Here is a 17,237-nt window from a genome sequence, read left to right on the forward strand (position 1 = left end):
TCTCCTCCCACATCCCACTTGCTTTCCCTTCTCCACCTCTCTGCCAGGGAGAAGCGAGGCCCCATTCTGCCCTCAGGCCAGTCCAAGGATCAAGACAAGTGCGAGTGAACAGGGACAGGACATTACTTGGGGCCCCCTTCACACCCCATCAAATTCCACTGGGCCCTAAATCCCTGCACCACCTCACTCCCAGGCCTAATGGGTGAGCTCAGGCACTGGTTTGGCCACAGTTAACACCCTCCCCTCTCCGCCCACCTACCCAGCCGGCAGTGAAGGTGGTCTGAGGGCTGACACAGGCCATTCTGCCTGGTAGATGGGGCCACTGTGCCTGCTTGGGCCTCACGGAGGCCGGAGGCCGCCTTCGCTGGCTCGGGCTTCCCAGAAAGGCCCCAGGGAGGCTGAACTGAAGCCCGGCTACCAGCTGCTCTCTTAATTAAGGAATGTGGGGAGTGGCCCCTTTGAACTCACCAGCTAATTTACTCCGCTCACTCCCCCTGTGGCTGTGTAATTAATGTGGTCTGAACCAGTGATTAGCAGTGGGGGAGGACCTGCCGCCACCGCAGACTTAACCCTTCCTGCGCCTCCGTCAGCCCATTCTTCTTCAGGTGTCACAGGCCCAGGAAGTCTGTCCCTTTGGGGAGGTGGGGTATTTTCAGGTCCTCACCCAGGCTCCTCCTCCCCACTTCCTCAGCTTCCCTGAGATTCCTCTCCAGGAAAAGGGCCTGGGAAGTGGGGAGGTGCAAGGAAGATCACAACTCATTTCCTGCTTGGATGACCACTCTAGACCACTTTCTGCTCAGCGGGAATATGACTGACCACCATCTCCTCCAAAGGAATTCCTCATCTGTATCCCCAGCATTCCCACACTAGCCAGACTTCTGCATCCCATGGCCACCCCAGTCCTGGCCTTGACACTTCAACACATGCTTGGAGGGCACCACCTCGTGGGAAGCCTGTCGGTGGGTGGATATGCCGGGTGCAGAAATGAAAGGGGCCTGATTGCCACCCTCAGGAGCTCCCAGTCTGGGCGGAGAGAGTTGGAGCAGGGCAGCTCCCACCCCAACTCTCCTTTACCTGCATGTGCCCACTTCCCCCTTCCTCCCTCTCTCTGGCCAGTTAGTAACAATGACGGTTAATTTTTTTGAGTGCTGTCAACTGAAATTAAAATGTACCCCTTGAAAGCTGAGAGTTTCAGTTTTATTTGGGGACTTGCAGAGGACCGTATAGCCCAGGGGACAGCCTCTCAGATAGCTCTGAGGAACTGCTCGGAAGAGGTTAGGGGGAGGTTAGCATATATGTGATTTGGGGGAAGAGTACAGGCAATCAAGCACACATCTTGGCAGGAGGTCACTGCTGTCACACGGCACAGCTATCCTAGTTAATGACTTTAGTGCTTTTCTAAGTATGGGGAGATGCAAGAAATTGGGTTCATAAAATTTTCTCTGAAAATACCTGAGGGCCTGTTCTGCCTATTTCCCCAAAGCACAGAGTGCCTCATCCTGATCGTAGCCCTAAATTCCTTCCAGGGTTTATTGTAGGTCAGTGTCTGCAGTGGCCAATGACTTGATTCTTGTAGGACTGGATGGTGGGCAGCATTCTCTGTTTTATATGACTATGCACCAAACCCCACTCTAAGTGGTCTCACCCTTACCACCAAAAAAGAGGTGGATACTGTTATTAACCTTTGTTTCATGGATGAAGACACAGAACATAGAGAAGCCACTTTGCTCAAAGTTTCATAGCCAAGATCCGAACCCGAGAAGCTGACCCTAGAGCCTGAGTTCTGAAGAGCAACCCTCACCCTCATCTATTTGTATCCTCAGGCTCTCCTGAAATACCGCCGCCTCCACGAGGCCCTCCCGGCCTCCCACCTGCCCAGGCTGGCTCCCACCCACCCGTCCTCTGGCTCCCAGGGCATCGCGCGCACATAGCTGGCGTTGCTCTGGCCACACTGATTGTAACTATTGGGTTACATGCCCGTCTTCTCACCCAGACTGCAGGCTCCTTGGGGGCCGGGGCCGCACCTTTCATCTCTGTGTCCCCCGCACCTGGCACGTAAGTAGCTACTCAATAAATATCTGACATGTGAATGATGGAATTGACGGTGGAGTCATAGGCGATTCCCCTCCCTTGGCCTCTCCGCACCACAGGCAGCAGCGTGCAAGTTCTGTCACGACTCTGGCTCTGCCCCTTTCTCTCTGGAGAGTTCCTGTCTGCTTTCATCAGGACCATCACAGCTGCGGCTGCCCAGGCTTCTCCACCTCGCTTCCCCCCTAGTCAGCCCTGAGTGCTGCCCTCCCACCCGCGTCAGCCCCCGCTCAGAGTGCACAGCAGCCCCTTCCTCCGGGCCTTGCTTGTCAGAGAGCTCCCTCGGTCCACCAGCCCAGAATCACCTGGAGTGCCCCCATCCAGGCCCCAATGAACCAGAAGCCCTGAGAATCCAAGCTTTCAGCATGGGGGAGAGCCGCTGGTCTCCAGGACAAAAGCCTAAACTTAACCCAGTATTCAAAGTCTCCATAATCCGACCCCCAGCCTCTCTTTCCATTCTTACCCACCTCAGAGCCCTAAAGGGTTCCTCCTTCTGATCCTTCATTGTCCCTGGAGCCCACTGGGGCTTCCCCACTGCCAAGCCCGCCACACTCTGCTTCCCCCTCATGCTCAGAGCCCACCCCCAACCTCTGGCCCTCCCTGTTTCCTCAGCCTGTCCCAGTCTCACATCCATCTTCAAGATGCAGCTCCAATTCCACCTTGAAAGGAAGCGTCTCCTGCCCACATCCACAAAGACCTCTTCCCACGCCCTCCTGCAGCACAGACTCCCTGCACTCTCCTCCCGTGCAGAGCCGTGCCTGTCTGCGGGGAGCCTTCTCTTCCCTTCCTCCAACCTGGTTGTGCGGACCTGGAGGGCAGGAACCCTGTCCCGGAATCCTCCTACTCGCCCACCTCCACATCTGCCTCGTTCCTGGCTGGGTCCAGAGCAGGGCGTCCAGCTTGCCTGGCAGGTCAGAAGCCACGCAGGGCTAGACACCATAAGCCACACTCAGGAAGCTCGGGGATTTTCCTTATCTTCTCGTAAAACCTTCCCTGACTCAAGACACCAAGTGACTGGAAGTTAGAAGAGAAACAGGGTGAGGAGGGGGCGACGGGCAAAAGGGACCTCACTCGGAAAGGCTGAAGCTCAACTCTGCTTCTCTGTGGTTGCCACCAGGTTCCAACCTCTGTCTGGTCCATAAGATCCTCTTGGAGAAGAGGCTTCCAGGAAGCAAACAAGGCAACCATATCTAGGATTCATGCCCCTTATTTAACAATGTTCAGTAAATGTGCATGATGTGCCGAGCATCCAGGGGACACAGAAGTGAATTTAAGATCTTGGATGCAAACAGCCTGTGAAGACAAGCACAGTGTCACAAAACAGTGTGCTTAGAGTGATGACAGAAGAACGCACATGCAGAAGGGGAGGTTCCTCACGCTGCCTGTGATCAGGAAGCCTTGAACGCCAGCCTGGCCTGTCACATAGCCCGTGTAGCCACACCAAGTCTGGAAGGATGGTTGGAACAGCAAGTCTGGTGGAGGAGCAAGTAGAACGCTCGTAAGTGTGATGTTGACAGTTGTGAGAAGAGGTAGTCCCGGCTTGGCATGGCTGGGGAGCAGCATGGGCGTGGGACACCAGCCTGGAGAAGCAGGCTGGAGGAGGGCTTAGGAGAGCCAAGAGTTGAGCCTTCATCCTAAGGGCAGCAGGAGGACACGGAAGAAAATTAAGCAGAGGAGAAGTGACGATGGGAACTGCAGTTTAAAGGGCTCCAACCGGAAAGGCAGGCGGCTCTGGTGCAGAGTGGATGCAGGGAGGCCTGGTGGGAGTCCGCCAGGAGGATGTGGGTGCTTGTCAGCTACAGGCACTGGAAAGAGGCTGACTTACAAGAATCAGCTCCTGAAGGGGCCCAGCCAGGCCCGAGGCCAACTTCCACTTTCCTCTGGGTGTTTCCACTTTCGGGGCATCTTGCTCTGAGTCAGGATTCCTCCTTCTGAACATGGGACTTTCCAGAAGGACTGTAGCTCCTTCTTTCTTCCACTTGACCTGGGATGTTTTGAATTTTGGGTGTTGAAGGAGTCTGCCTTCCTCTCCAAAGTATGGCTGTGTGGTCCCTGTGGAGTCTGCTTCTCTGGGAAGGTAAGTGGGGCAGGTGAGTGGCCTGGTCTTAGAGAGCTCAACATCGGGGCAGGACACCCTCCCCATCCCACGTGAGAACCTAGGAGCTGAGGAAGGGTGGGGAAGACTGAAGCTCTTGTGCAACTATGAAAGCTAGGCAGAGGCAAAGAGATGCAGGGTCCTGGATGGAAGGATGGTTGCCCAAGGAGCAACCATGTCCATGAGACATGAGCTGTTTTGTGGCCCAGGGAGGGCCTTAAATCTGAGGCTGGTGGTACCATTGGTTTCAGAAGAGATGATTGTGAGAATATGAGGGTCTGACAGTGTTAACACATGCAAACTCTAAATACAGTCAGGGGAGGGCAGGGGAAGGTGGGGCTCTTGCAATCTGAGGATGTCTTTCCAACAGCCTGTGCTGCAGGTCTGTGGAAGTAATTATTGAGGAGCGATGAGAGGCAGGAGCAAGTTAATGTGGTACGTGTGGGCTTCGAGTGACCGGTAGTGGTGTGAGGTTAGAAGAGCTATGTCAGGTCTCTGCAACACTGGGCGATCCCCCCAACCTGTCTGATGCCTGACTTCCCACCCTCGGTTAACAAGTGGTCAGAGTGACCAGGGCCAGCACTGCTAGGCCAGGGAATAGGAGTCGTGGGCTGTGGCAAAGACTCAGACACTTTGGTTTACATCAGAGACTCATGGGGACCTCGAGATGACTTTGTCCAATGTCCCCACCTGGGTTCCTGGCTTGAAAAGCCCTGCAGGTTTCAACATTTCTAAACACGTGAAGGAAATCCTGCAAAAGGAGGGAATCAGTTTGGTTCACAAATCTTTCAAGTCCTTGGACAGGGAGGGCAAAAATCATTTTTCTTAACAATTAAAGAGAGAAGTACCACTGATCAGGTACACCCCCTTGTTTTATGGATGGGACAACGGAAGCCGAGGGAGGCAGGGTGATACACTGAAGGTCACACAGCTCATTAGTGGCAGAGCCAGGGCAGATAGAACAGGAGTCTTGACTGACACTGGTGCTGCTCTCACTCTGTGTGATGTCCCCAGGCTGCATTAACCCTGAGTCCATCCCCGGTTAGGACTGAGATGGCTGGGGCGGGGAGGGCAGTGAGATGGACGGGGCACTGGAGTTCCTGGTGTCTGGCTGAGTGACCACCCAGGACACGTCTCCTTCACCCAACTCCCAGCACGTGGGTGTGTTTCCCGTCTGCACGTCCTCTGCCCTGCACCCCAGAGCCCGCCGCTGAGCCAGGCACGGGGGAAGTCCTCAGCCAATCTAGTCATGCAGTAAGTACATCTACAGGGCTTCTCCTACAGCCGGTTTCTAAGCAGTAGTGGGCACTGGGAGTACAGAGATGAAAAGAGGAACTCATGGTCTGTCGGGCCCATAAACAAGCAGTAACAATAGAGGGATGAGAGCCCTCTGAGTGGTGATCCCAGAGGAGCACAGAAGAATTTGTGACTTGCGGTGATGGATAAGGGAGGTCAGGGGAGGCAGCGATGCTTCAAGGATGAGCAGAAATTAGCCAACAAGGGAGTTGGGGAGCACTTCGGACAGAGGTGTCACCCACCCACGTCAAACTCTGTATCCTCCCAACAGACCTCTCACCCCCGTTCTGTTTCTCCTCCTGTCCTGGATCACAGAGAATGCAACCGGGGGTCCCAAGGACCTGGGAGCCATCCTCGACCCCCTCTCCCTCACTCCCAGATCCCACTGACTGCACACCTTCGTCTGTCTCAGTTCCTCCCATCTCTTCACCCCAGCGTCTCCCTTCCTCAGTACGTTTCTGTCACTCTCCTTGGGACTCATACAAGCAGCCTCAGTCGTGCCTCACCTCCAGTGCACCCTCCACCCCTCTGCTGGAGTTGTCTTTCTGACCATGGAGCTAATCATGTCACTCTCTTACTTAAAACCTATCCGAGGCCCCCCGTGGCTCATAGAATAAAGCCCAAACTTCAAAGTTGCTTTCAGGGCCCTGCAGGACCTGGCTCCCGCCGCCGTCTCTGCAGTGCCATTTCCTACTCCCCCTGCGAGAACTGCTTTCAGTTCCCGTCCCTCCGCCTCCGCTGCGCTCTCTCACCCTCCCTCCACCTCCACACTTCCCCACCCCGTGCCAGGCCGCCCTCTGCTGGGCCTGGCTGAGTCCCATGCCTCTTTCCGGTCTCTGCTTAACCGTCTCTTCTCTGAGCCCCTCCAGGCAGGGTGAGCTCACCTATCAGCCTACCCGTCTTCTCTCAGGGCACCCCTTTTCTCCCATCATGGGACCTAATGTATTTAAGTTGCTTGATTAAGAGCCTGGGAGTACAAAGATGAAAAGAGGAACTCATGAGCACAGGGACTGGACTCCCTTCCTCACTGTCTTAGTCCCTGGCCCTGGCTTGGGTGGAGGGAGTGAGGGGAGAGGGGCTGTCCTTGGCCCCGTGGCAGCTCAGCCGCGTGCAGGAGAGCGGTGAGGAGGTCTGGGGCAGGCAGAGTGACGGCACTCTGTCCTTCCAGCACTGCTCCCCCCTGAAGTCACCCACGCCCAAGTACAGGGCCAGGTGGGGGGCACGGCGCTGCTGGTGGCCAATCGCCCATCCAGCTTCCAAGTCCGAGAGGCCATCTGGAGGTCTCTGTGGCCGGCAGAAGAGCTCCTGGCCACGTTCTTCCGGGGCTCCCTGGAGACTCTGTACCACTCCCGCTTCCTGGGCCGAGCCCAGCTGCACAGCAACCTCAGCCTGGAGCTGCGGCCCCTGGAGCCTGGAGACAGCGGCAACTTCTCCGTGCTGCTGGTGGACACGACCGGCCGGGCCTGGACCCAGACCCTGCAGCTCAAGGTGTACGGTGAGTGCGCCTGACCCTGGCTCTCTGTCCCGCCTCCTCCCACAAAGCTCTGCAAGGGCAGCCTGAGTCCTGGGACCTGGGGACAACCGGGGTCTAGAAACCTCTGGCCGCTGACCTCATGGCCGATTTGGGGAACAGTAGTCACAGCTAGGATAACTCTGCAGCTTCTTCCAGGTCAGCTTCCATCTGGAGCAGCCACACTTTGCCTCCCCGCAGTCCCGGCCTAAACGCTGGCTCGGTCTTCTCTTGGCTTCGTGGCCTTGGACACAATGCTTAGCTCCCTGACATTTACCTTTCTCACTTGTAAAACCGGCATCGTAATATCACCATGTAAATGCCGACGAAGGTAAAGACAGCGGCATTCGGGACTGCATCTAGGATCAAGGCTGGCCGACACTTCATCAATTCTAAGGTGTCTGATTATAAAACATGCCATTTTTCTGTGTACCACCAAAAGGAAAACTCAATATTGCATTAAACTCTGGCTCAGGTTTAAAACTAAATTATAATTACAGCATAGGATTTTTATTTCATTCTTTAAAGAGATCTTTGAGATATATTGAGAATTTGATCTTGTGTCATTCATGGGTTCTCTCAGTTATTCATTGTTGCAAAATAAACCGTCCCCAAAGGCACAGGCTAAAAACAACAGCCATCTTTATTTTTCAGGACTCTGAGTGGCAGGGCTCAACTGAGTGGACCCTCTGCTCCACGTAGGTTTGCTAGGGTCTTCATGTAGCTGCTTTCAGCACTTCAGCTGGGGTGGCTGAATTCACTGGGGGCTGGATGGGTCTTTCTTTCCAGCAACTTCAACTCCGCCTTCATCACAACCACCTCTACCACCATCACTACCTCCACCTCCATCACAGTCACCTCCATCACAACCACCTCCACCTCCATCACTACCTCCACCTCCATCACGACCACCTCTACCACCATCACTACCTCCACCACAACCACTTCCATCACAGCCACCTCTACCACTGCCACCATATTTCTGCTGGCAAAATAAAGTAGCCTTTGAGCTCTCATTCATCTCTCTAATGTCTTGGAAAAGACATCATGACCTGAAACCACTGTTTCAATAAAACCTCAGAAATTTGGATAGAATAAAGCGAAAGAAAAGATCCAAATCTATGAATGGAAAGTGGTGGTGGGGCATCTGGGAAGAAGGAAGCATTGAGGGAGAGAAGGGCAGTAGCAAACTGGGAAGAGGAGAGACCCACCCACCCCTGGAGACAGCTGACTGGCTGTCCTTGGGTGAGCCACTCGGGGTGCCAATGTGCAATCAAATGGGTATCCTTCCAGATGCACATAGCCCTGAACCAGGTTGCACAGCTTGGCCAGCAGAGTGCTGGCTGGAATTCAGCATCCCCTTCTCACCTGTTACCCCTGAGCCCAATGCCCTTGCGCTGTGAGCAGCCTTCAAACCATACAGGCAGTGGGAGAGCCTCTCTCTCCCTCTTTCTGAGGCTCAGCTGCACACATGTGAAATGAGGACATTGAATGTGATAATACATGCAGCACCCACACCACTAAGCTCTAAAATGCCTTGTTCTCAGCATCTGAATTACAGATTTTAAGGAAATTGCTGTTTTACGGCTTCCAAACACATAGCGTGATTAGAACTAATTGCACAAAGCTGCCAGGCAGCCATCCTTAGGAGCTCTGCTTTGACAATAGATAAGAATGATGTGAATTAGCAGATCAGTTACTAGAAATGTCAATGGGTGTTTCTGCTGTGCCCGATCATGTTTGGAAGCAGCTTGTCCTGTTAAGTAGTGTAAACATCCCCCCACTGTAATCTTTGTTTATACTATTAGTGAGCCCAGCAAATCTTTTCTTTTTTCATATCACAAATCCCACCAGATTGAGCCGGCATTAATGAGGTTTTACTCTGCTTGACCTGGGAATGCTGTCAGAGAGTGAGCCCTCCTGTTGTGAACAGAATGCTCTCCCGCTGGCCCTCACGGCCATGGAGGCTCACGGTCTACTCATCAGCTGATATAGGAAAGGGGAGCCAGGGCCTGGGACACCAGGACACCGATTTGTCCAGTGGCCCAGGTAGCTGAGCACCTAGAGGGCCAGGGTTATGGAGATGACAAGGTGGAGCCCCTACCCCCTTCACAGCAGTTTGCATCTTTGCAATTATTTTCTTAGTTGTTCATAATCACTTGTCAGTATCTGTCATCTTCTCCAAATCATAAGCTCCAAAAGTACAGGAATGTGTTTGCTCTCCTGCCTGGCTTAATAAACGTTTATTGTCTCTCTAACTGATGTACTGTCAGGAAAATGCTATGACAAGGGATACACAGAGTTCTGAGAGAGCTCAGAGTCACACCTGGAATACCAAGGAAGGCTTCATAAATAGAGCAGTAGACAATGTGTCCAAGCTGCGCCTTGAAGGATGCGTAGGAGTTTTCTAGGAGGATGAGAAGAGAAAGGCATATGTGCACAGCTAAGCCACATGGAAGCATGAAAGCCGTGGAAGAGCATGACGTGTTTGGGAGAGCAGGAAATTACTGAGGATAGGTGAGGAGGATCAGCTGGGGAAATTGACATCAATCATTTCATGAAGGATTTTGAGTACCAGACTTGGGAATTCAGCTTCCTTCCTGTGGGCGATGGAAAGCCAGAGGTGACATCTAGCCTTGCGTGGATCCCAGAGCTGGAGCTGTGGGCCCCGCGCAGCATCCCCATAACCCACACTGGCTCTGCTCTTCTTGCCCAGATGCGGTGCCCAGGCCCGTGGTACAAGTGTTCATTGCTGTATCAGGGGATGCCCAGGCCCCCAAGACCTGCCAAGTGTTCCTGTCCTGTTGGGCCCCCAACATCAGTGACATAACCTACAGCTGGCGACGGGAGGGGACTGTTGACCTTGGGATTGAGCCACGTGGCCTCTTCACGGATGGCCCAGCACTGAGGGTTTCCCTGGGACCAGAAGACAAAAGCGTGGCCTATTCCTGCATTGTCTCGAACCCTGTCAGCTGGGACTTGGCCACAGTCACCCCCTGGGAGAGCTGCCATCGCGAGGCAGGTATGTCAAGGGCCAGGGGTCAGTGGCTGAGGGATTTTTAAGCATCCAGTCCACCTGTGGCCCTGTCCCCTCCACGTCCAGGTCCAGGGAGGGCCTCCTACAAAGATGTACTGCTGGTGGTGCTGCCTGTCTTGCTGCTCCTGATCCTGGCTGGTGTCTCTGCCTGGCACTGGGGCCCCTGCTCAGGTAGGAGTCCTGTGGGTGCTGGAGGTGGGTGGAGGAGGTGGGTGTCCTGGGGAGGAGGGCAGAGTTTGGACATCCTCCTATCTAGGCTTCACATGTTCTGCCCTCCTTACCTCCTCTCCCACCTCATCTCCTGGCCTGCACCCTCTAACGTTCTGGTCTCGAATCAGACTGAACTACTCAAAGTCCTTTGGCAGTCCTCCTCATGAACGCCTCTCTTCCGACACCTGTAGGCATTTACCCATTCTATTCTCTCTGTCTGCAACACACTTTCAGGATTTCCTGTCCAGCTCCCCTCTTCATTTGTCTGTCACCTCCACCACCTTCAAGGTGTGGCCCCTCCAGGAAGCCTCTCTGACTTTCTCCCCTAAACGCCCAGGCTGGGTTAGGGTCCTGCCTTGACTCTTACCCGGTCACAGCGCTTACTGCACTTCCTCTTGCATGGAATTCTCAGCACTTGAAAGACAAAGGCTGCGTCACCACTGGGCACCTAGCCCTGGTCCCTGGAACATAGCTGGTCTCCATAAACGTGTGTTGAGTGCAAGTCTGGTTGGATCCCAAGTCCCTCTTCGCCTGCCATCCTAGGAAATGCTCCCTGAGAGAAGCACCTCGGTGACCAGGGGCTGATAGGACCTCCTCCTCCAGGAGAAGAGGGAAGGGGACACCCAGAGGCCACACTGGGGTCTGAGCCCCATGCCCGGCTCAGCCCCAGGATGCGGTGCCCCTGAAAGAACTGTCCCGACTGCCCTGGGGTCCATGGACATGCCCCTCCCGGGCTGTGTGGGTTTGCTGGACAAGAGCGGGTCAGCGGGGAGAGGGAGGCATGAGACCGCATTTTGGCGGCTGTGTCCTGGAAGGCGAGAGTCTTGGCCCGGCCACTGAGCAAGGAGTGGCACTGGCTGGTGGGCTGCTAGAGATTCTCCCCGTGGGCAAGGGAGGGAAGTGGGAGCAGCTGAGGTCACACTCCACTGAGGGGCCCCACCGGCTGCTGCGAGGGTCTGACCTGGCCCTTTGCTCCGGACAGTCCCCAGGATTTGCAATAAGAAGGTGGAAGCCAGGAAAAGAGCAGCTTTTTGTTTTAACGGCTTTATTGAAATATCATTGACATACCATAGAATTCAGGCATTTAACGTGTAGAACTCAATGGCTTTTATTACAGTTGCAGAATTGCATGTTCAGCATCACGGTCAATTTGAGAACATTCTCATTATCTGCCCCCCCTAAAAACCCAAACCCCTTAGCCATCACTCCCTCATCCCCCTTTCCCCTCCAGCCCCAGGCAACTGCTAACCTTCTACTTTCTGTCTCTAGACAGTCTATTTGGGGCATATCATATATATGGAATCGAGCATTACACAGTCCTGTGTGACTGACTGCTTTCACTTCACCTAATGTCTTCAAGGCTCAGAAAAGAGCAGCGTTGGTGACTGAGAAGGGACAGAGAGAACCCAACTACCTGGGGTTTTGGAAAGGCTCTACCCAGGGCACCTGGAGGCTGGCCCTGGCTCTGCCACCTGGCTTCTGTCTGGTCATTTCACTAGGTCCATCCAGCTCTAACTCTCTATACCTTCTACAGCTAAATGTATGCTCTAGTTGCAGAGGAAGGCTAGACATTAGGAAGAACTTCCTATCCTTGAAGCATCTCCTTTTCCAGGGTCTTAGGAAACCAGGAGAGATATCCCTTTGCCCAAGGTGACCTTGGACCAGGACAGTTAGGATTCAGAGGCCTTGGGTACAAACTGGAGGGGTAACCTCTGTTCTGATCTTCTTGTCAGGGAAAAAAAAGAAGGATGTCTGTGCTGACGAAGTGGCTCCAGAGGCAGAGAACCCCCTTGTGTAGGGTCTGCCACAATGGAGGATATAAACTGATGCTGGGATTGTGAGGAATCCCCCTGCCCAGACACAGGATGCTCTGGGACGTAGCTGGTGACTGGAATCCACTGTGGACCTCGTGCCTCCCATGAGAGACCCCTGAACCACCTCCCAGGAGCAGCCGGGGCAGCCGTCACACTGGGAGGACAGTGAACATCCTCTCCCTGCTTTCTCCCCGTGGTGCATGTCCTGGCTCTGCTCTGAGCAACGCGGGCCCAACAGAACATCCCCTCGAGGACACTGGAAGTCCTCTAGGATCCACAGGGACATTGATTGTCCAGGGCACTCACTCCCCCACCACTGTTCATGAAGTATTGTTATGGACTGATTCATCCCCTCCTAACTCCCAATATCTCAGAATATGCCTGTTTGGAGAGGGAGCCTTTAAAATGATAATTAAGGTTAGATGAGGTCATTGGGATGGCCTAATCCGATATGACTGGTGTCCTCATAAGAAGAGGGCAAGACACCAGGGAGGCATGCACACACAGGGAAGGGGCCACTGGAGGACATAAAGAGAAGGAAGCCCTGTGCAGGCCATGGAGAGAGGCAGGAGAAACCAAACCTGCTGACACCTTGATCTTGGACTTCCAGCCTCCAGGATTGTAAGAAAATAAATTTCTGTGTTTATGTGACTCAGTCTGTGGTATCTTGTTACGGCAACTCTAGCAGACTAATGTAAGTATTAACCAACCAGCATCAAAGGATTGCCTCCAGCCTGGGTCCCAGGTTCTAAAAGGCATTAGACATTTGAACAGAGAAATTCTGAATCACCTACTTCCAGCTCCAGTCCCAGCCCCTGTATTTTGAGCCCCTGATGCTGCCCGGTGGCCAAAGAATTAATGTTAGAAAAGGCCTAGGAGCAGGAGAAAGTGAGAGGTGAGGGTCCAAGGTTTCTCCTTCTGGTCTGGAGGACTCTCAAGTCCTCTGAGTTCATGGTCCTCAAAGGTAATTTACAGTTACAGACAATCAAGAGATGGTTGACATCCCACTGATGGTTGGGGTTGGTGCCATTTTGCTTTTTAATAGTCAGCTTCACCCTCAACGCTGACCACCATACCTCCTGCAGGAGCTGGGGTAGGGTTTGGGATTCTCTCCTCACTGTCCAGCACAGTGACCAGAAAAAAAGAGATTAAATTTGCCCCAGGCGACAGGAAGTTCTTGCACAACTTCCAGAAAAGCAGCCCAGCTTAGAATGAGAGTCAATGCCTGTGACTGAGAGAAGGAGGAGCCAGGAAAAACTAAGCAGAAGGGAAATGACAGGAGAAGGGTACTGTGACATCCCAGAACCTGCCACACGCATTTTCAGATGCACGTGCAAAAGATCCACCCAAGTTCAAGGGATCCACCATTCAATAGGAAGATGTTCAAGGTCACTTTGAAAGGAGAGCATGTGGAAAAGAAGAGTATTATTGTGGCCATCTTTGGAAAACACAACCTGCTGCTGAGTGATTCTGTCTGAAAAGGCTCTGGAGTATTGCCACTGGAAACAAACTGATGAGCTAAACTCATACTTAGGAATAGTAGATGGTAAGGTTCAGAGTTACTCTCTTCCAGGTGTAATTGGATATTCTTTCTGGAGCCTCTCTCAATAGAGGAAGGAGGCATTGAAGAAACAGGGGTAGGTTTTGAAGTCTTTTCCAAGGGCTGCTTCTATCACTCCCCTCAGGATGTCAGTCTTGTCCAAGGATCTTCCTTCTTCTCCCCCTTTCTTGGTAAATCACTTCATCTTGGGCAAAAAGTCACTCAACTGGCCTCCAGATTCACATGTCCACCCCTTCACATGACTAGTCTTGGGATTTCCCTGCCTGCTGGCTCTGCTCAGAGGCTCTGCTCTCCTGCTGCTCACCTGGCTTCACCTAGTCCTCATTCCTTTCCTGCATCCACCTGTCCCATCACTTTCTTCCAAGTCCACGTGAGCTACTGCTGTCCCCACCTGCCACCTAGAGACATTCCCCATGCCTGGTCAATGAGTCATGTACCACTGGCTTCAGTCTCTTAAAATGATGTGAAAGAGAAATCGCAGGGTCTAGCAATGAGTCATGGTGGTTGTGTGGGGGAAATACACACACGCGCGCCACTCCCCATCTCTCTTCCCTTCATCCCCAGGGCCCCACCTTGGATCAGAGCAGCTCTGGGTGGGGTGGTACCCACAGCTCTCCCTTCACAAGTTAACTCCTGGTGATTTCATGTAGAGACTAGTTTTGTATTGTGGGCCTTTTGAACAGATCCCTGCTGCTCAAGTAAGCTGAGGTTCCCATCCCCAGGGACTCACTTGTCCACTAGTGGACTAATTAACCCACCACTGAAAAACTCAAGTGCTTCTGTGAGAATGGTGTTTGAGCTGCTAAGCTTTAGGATTGGTGCTTTAAAAGTCACACAAGAACAAACACTGATCGAGGGTGTAGCACGCGCTGGGTACACTTCAAGGCACTGGGGAATCACCGGTGAATAAAGCAATGTCCTTCCTTCGTGGAGTTTACATTCTAGATAATATAAATAAACAAGTACATGTCACATACGGACAGGTTCTAGTACGAAAGCCAACGCAGAGTAAAAGGCAAGAGAGTGGTGTGTTGGAGAGCAGGGGTCCATCTTAGCTAAGGAGGTCAGAGAGCACCTCCTGATGAGCTGACGTTTGAACAGAAGCCCTGTGCAGTGGGACGAGCCATACAATGGTGGGACAAAGAGTGTTCCAAGCAGAGAGCAGAAGATGCAAAGGCCCTGAGGTGGGAGCATGGCTGGGGTTTAGGAAGAGTAGAGCAAAGGCCAGGGCAACTGGGTCAAAATAAAGAGGGTGGGAGTGGGGATGGAAGGGGGAGGGTCACAGTGATGGCCTGGGCCACAGCACCTGGGATCTTGTCCTCAGAACCCCCGTCCCTGCAGTTAGGGAGGCCAGGAGCGCCCTCTTCTGTCCAGGTGTCAGATTCCTCCCATAACGACCTTTGTGCCATTATTTCCAATAGGCTCATGGTCAGACCAGACTCCTCTCCAAATCGGCATTTGCTTTTCCCTGTTTTCCTTATATTTCCCTTGAGCAAGAGCCTTTGGACCTGTCATACGCAAAGCACAAATGCAAGAGCTGCTAGGACAAAGGGGTCACGTGCCAAGAAGTCAGAGAGAATGAAGGGGGTCATTGCGAAAGACAAGGGTTAGAGACAGTTTATTTCACCAATGGAGATATGACTATCCAACGCCTCACTGAAAAACAAAGAAACACTGGGGAGAGGGAAGGAGGGAGGGGCAAGACAGAGGTAGGGGATTAAGAGGTACAAGCTAATATGTATAAAATAAATAACCTACAAGGATATATTGCACAGCACAGGGAATTATAGCCATTATTTTAGAATAACTTTAAAAGGAGTATAATCTGTAAAAATATTGAATCAATATGTTGTACACCTGAAACTAATATAATATTGTGAACAACTATACTTCAGTCAAAAGTGTTTTAATAAAGAACAACTCTGCTGACAGTGATGACATCTCTGGCAAATACCCCTTCTGTTTATCTAGACGTAGCACCTGTTCAGCTCATCAGCACTTGATTACTTACTGGTCCTCGGGGGAGGCACCGTCTCCTTCCAGATTTGACTCCATGGCTCTCTGCATCTGTTCCGCCTGCAGCTTGAAGTGGGGGGGGGGGGTGGGCTCTGAAACTGCATGACACATCCCTAGATTCGGAAAAGGTTGAGTGGGCGCCTCCCCTCAGGCTGTGCACTGGCCAGCATGGGTCCTGTCCAGCAGGAGGGGCTGGCTGAGCACATGGGTGAGTGATGGGGATACTCCCTCTGCACGACAAGCCTGGGTTCAGTTCTGGGAGCCACACCTCCAGGGAGACACTGGAAAACTCAAGTGTCCAGAAGAGAATGACCAGAATGGTAAAAATCCTGGAAACCTCATCTTACGTGAAATGATTAAACAAACTGGTCATGTTTAGCCTAGAGCAAAAAATTCAGAGGGCCATTGGTCCCCAGATATTTGAAGGGCTCTCATATAAGCCAGACTGTGTAAGTGGGGCCAATGCAACGTGTCTCTGAGAGGCAGATATTGACTCATATGAATAATAGGATCTTAAAGCTGGAAGGAAACTCTGTGGTTACTCAGTTCAAGTTTTTCATTTCTCAGGTGGAAAACGGAGACCCAAAGAGATAGTTACTCCCTAGAATCACATAATTAGTCAGTGGCAGAGTCAGAATTAGCTTTAGGTTACCTAAATCAGCCCAGCTCCTTCCCCCACACCATACTCCCAGGGAAGAACCTAGTAACGAATAGAGAAATCCAAATACGAAGTGAGCTGTTCCAATAAACGCGCTTAAGCAGAAACCATCTCAGAGCAACATTATAGACTGGAGACTTTTCAGACAAGGCTGGAAGTTGCATGAGATCAGGAATGATAAATATGCTGTACATATATCCAGACTTCCACTTTCCCCGACCATGTGGAACACGGATAATTGATTATGACACATGTCCCCCACTGCGCCCTCCACATGCAGCACAATACTCAAGTTATCCTAACCAATTAATTGAAGCTGGAAGCCAAGACGAAACCTATTTGCCATTCCTGCCCTAGACAGTCCAGAAGATTTTTCCAACATTAAAAATGAATTACAAATTAAAGAATGAATGAATACACAGTGGAACAAAATTGGCCAATGGGTGTCAGAAACGAGATGTGCTTCCTATAAAGAAGACTTATTCTAGCTTTCTTTCCTCTGCCATGTTGGCAGTATGTTGTTCAGGGATTGTATCAGAACTGGGAGGAAAAGAAGGGAGAGATTGAAAGTAGTAACACAATTGCCAGAAAAGCAGGAAACAACAGAAATCAGCCAAATAAGTGAATATAACACATAGAGCCATTCAAGAAATCATATTCTTTAGGCTATTTAAGAATAATGGGAAACCATCTTCGGATGCAAGCAACAGAAACCAACTCTGGTTTTAACTAAAGCAAAAGATAGAATTTATTAGAAATTTGTGGGTGGTGTTGTAGTCCGTTTAGGCTTCTGTAAAAGCATATCGTAGTCTAGGTGGCTTATAAACAACAGACATTGATATCTCATGGTTCTGGAGGCTGGGAAGTTCAAGATCAAGGCACCAGCAAATGTAGTGTCTGATGAGAGCCAGACTCCTTGGTTCATAAGCAGATGACTTTTTGCTGTGTTCTC

General features: G+C 52.0%; 1 protein-coding gene across 1 annotated transcript; it reads left to right on the plus strand.

Annotated features, from left to right (window-relative positions):
* Positions 1–1,934: 1,934 nt before the first annotated feature.
* On the plus strand, positions 1,935–12,701 carry SLAMF8 (SLAM family member 8). Its single transcript, XM_010955622.3, has 6 exons — positions 1,935–2,055; positions 2,701–4,165; positions 6,648–6,974; positions 9,706–10,011; positions 10,093–10,197; positions 11,970–12,701. Exons 2-6 carry the CDS (start codon positions 4,126–4,128, stop codon positions 12,032–12,034), a joined length of 843 nt encoding a protein of 280 aa, XP_010953924.1. The 5' UTR covers positions 1,935–2,055; positions 2,701–4,125; the 3' UTR covers positions 12,035–12,701.
* Positions 12,702–17,237: the final 4,536 nt, after the last annotated feature.

Source organism: Camelus bactrianus, chromosome 21 (genome assembly GCF_048773025.1).
Source record: "Camelus bactrianus isolate YW-2024 breed Bactrian camel chromosome 21, ASM4877302v1, whole genome shotgun sequence".
Classification (NCBI taxonomy): domain Eukaryota; kingdom Metazoa; phylum Chordata; class Mammalia; order Artiodactyla; family Camelidae; genus Camelus; species Camelus bactrianus.

What these genes read in the sequence shown, in the direction of transcription:
- SLAMF8 (XM_010955622.3), top strand. Translation starts at nt 4,126, where the DNA reads ATGGCTGTGTGGTCCCTGTGGAGTCTGCTTCTCTGGGAAG. An exon ending in GAGCTGCCATCGCGAGGCAG is followed by an intron (nt 10,012 to 10,092) that starts GTATGTCAAGGG and finishes CTCCACGTCCAG; the next exon opens with GTCCAGGGAGGGCCTCCTAC. An exon ending in GCACTGGGGCCCCTGCTCAG is followed by an intron (nt 10,198 to 11,969) that starts GTAGGAGTCCTG and finishes TCTTCTTGTCAG; the next exon opens with GGAAAAAAAAGAAGGATGTC.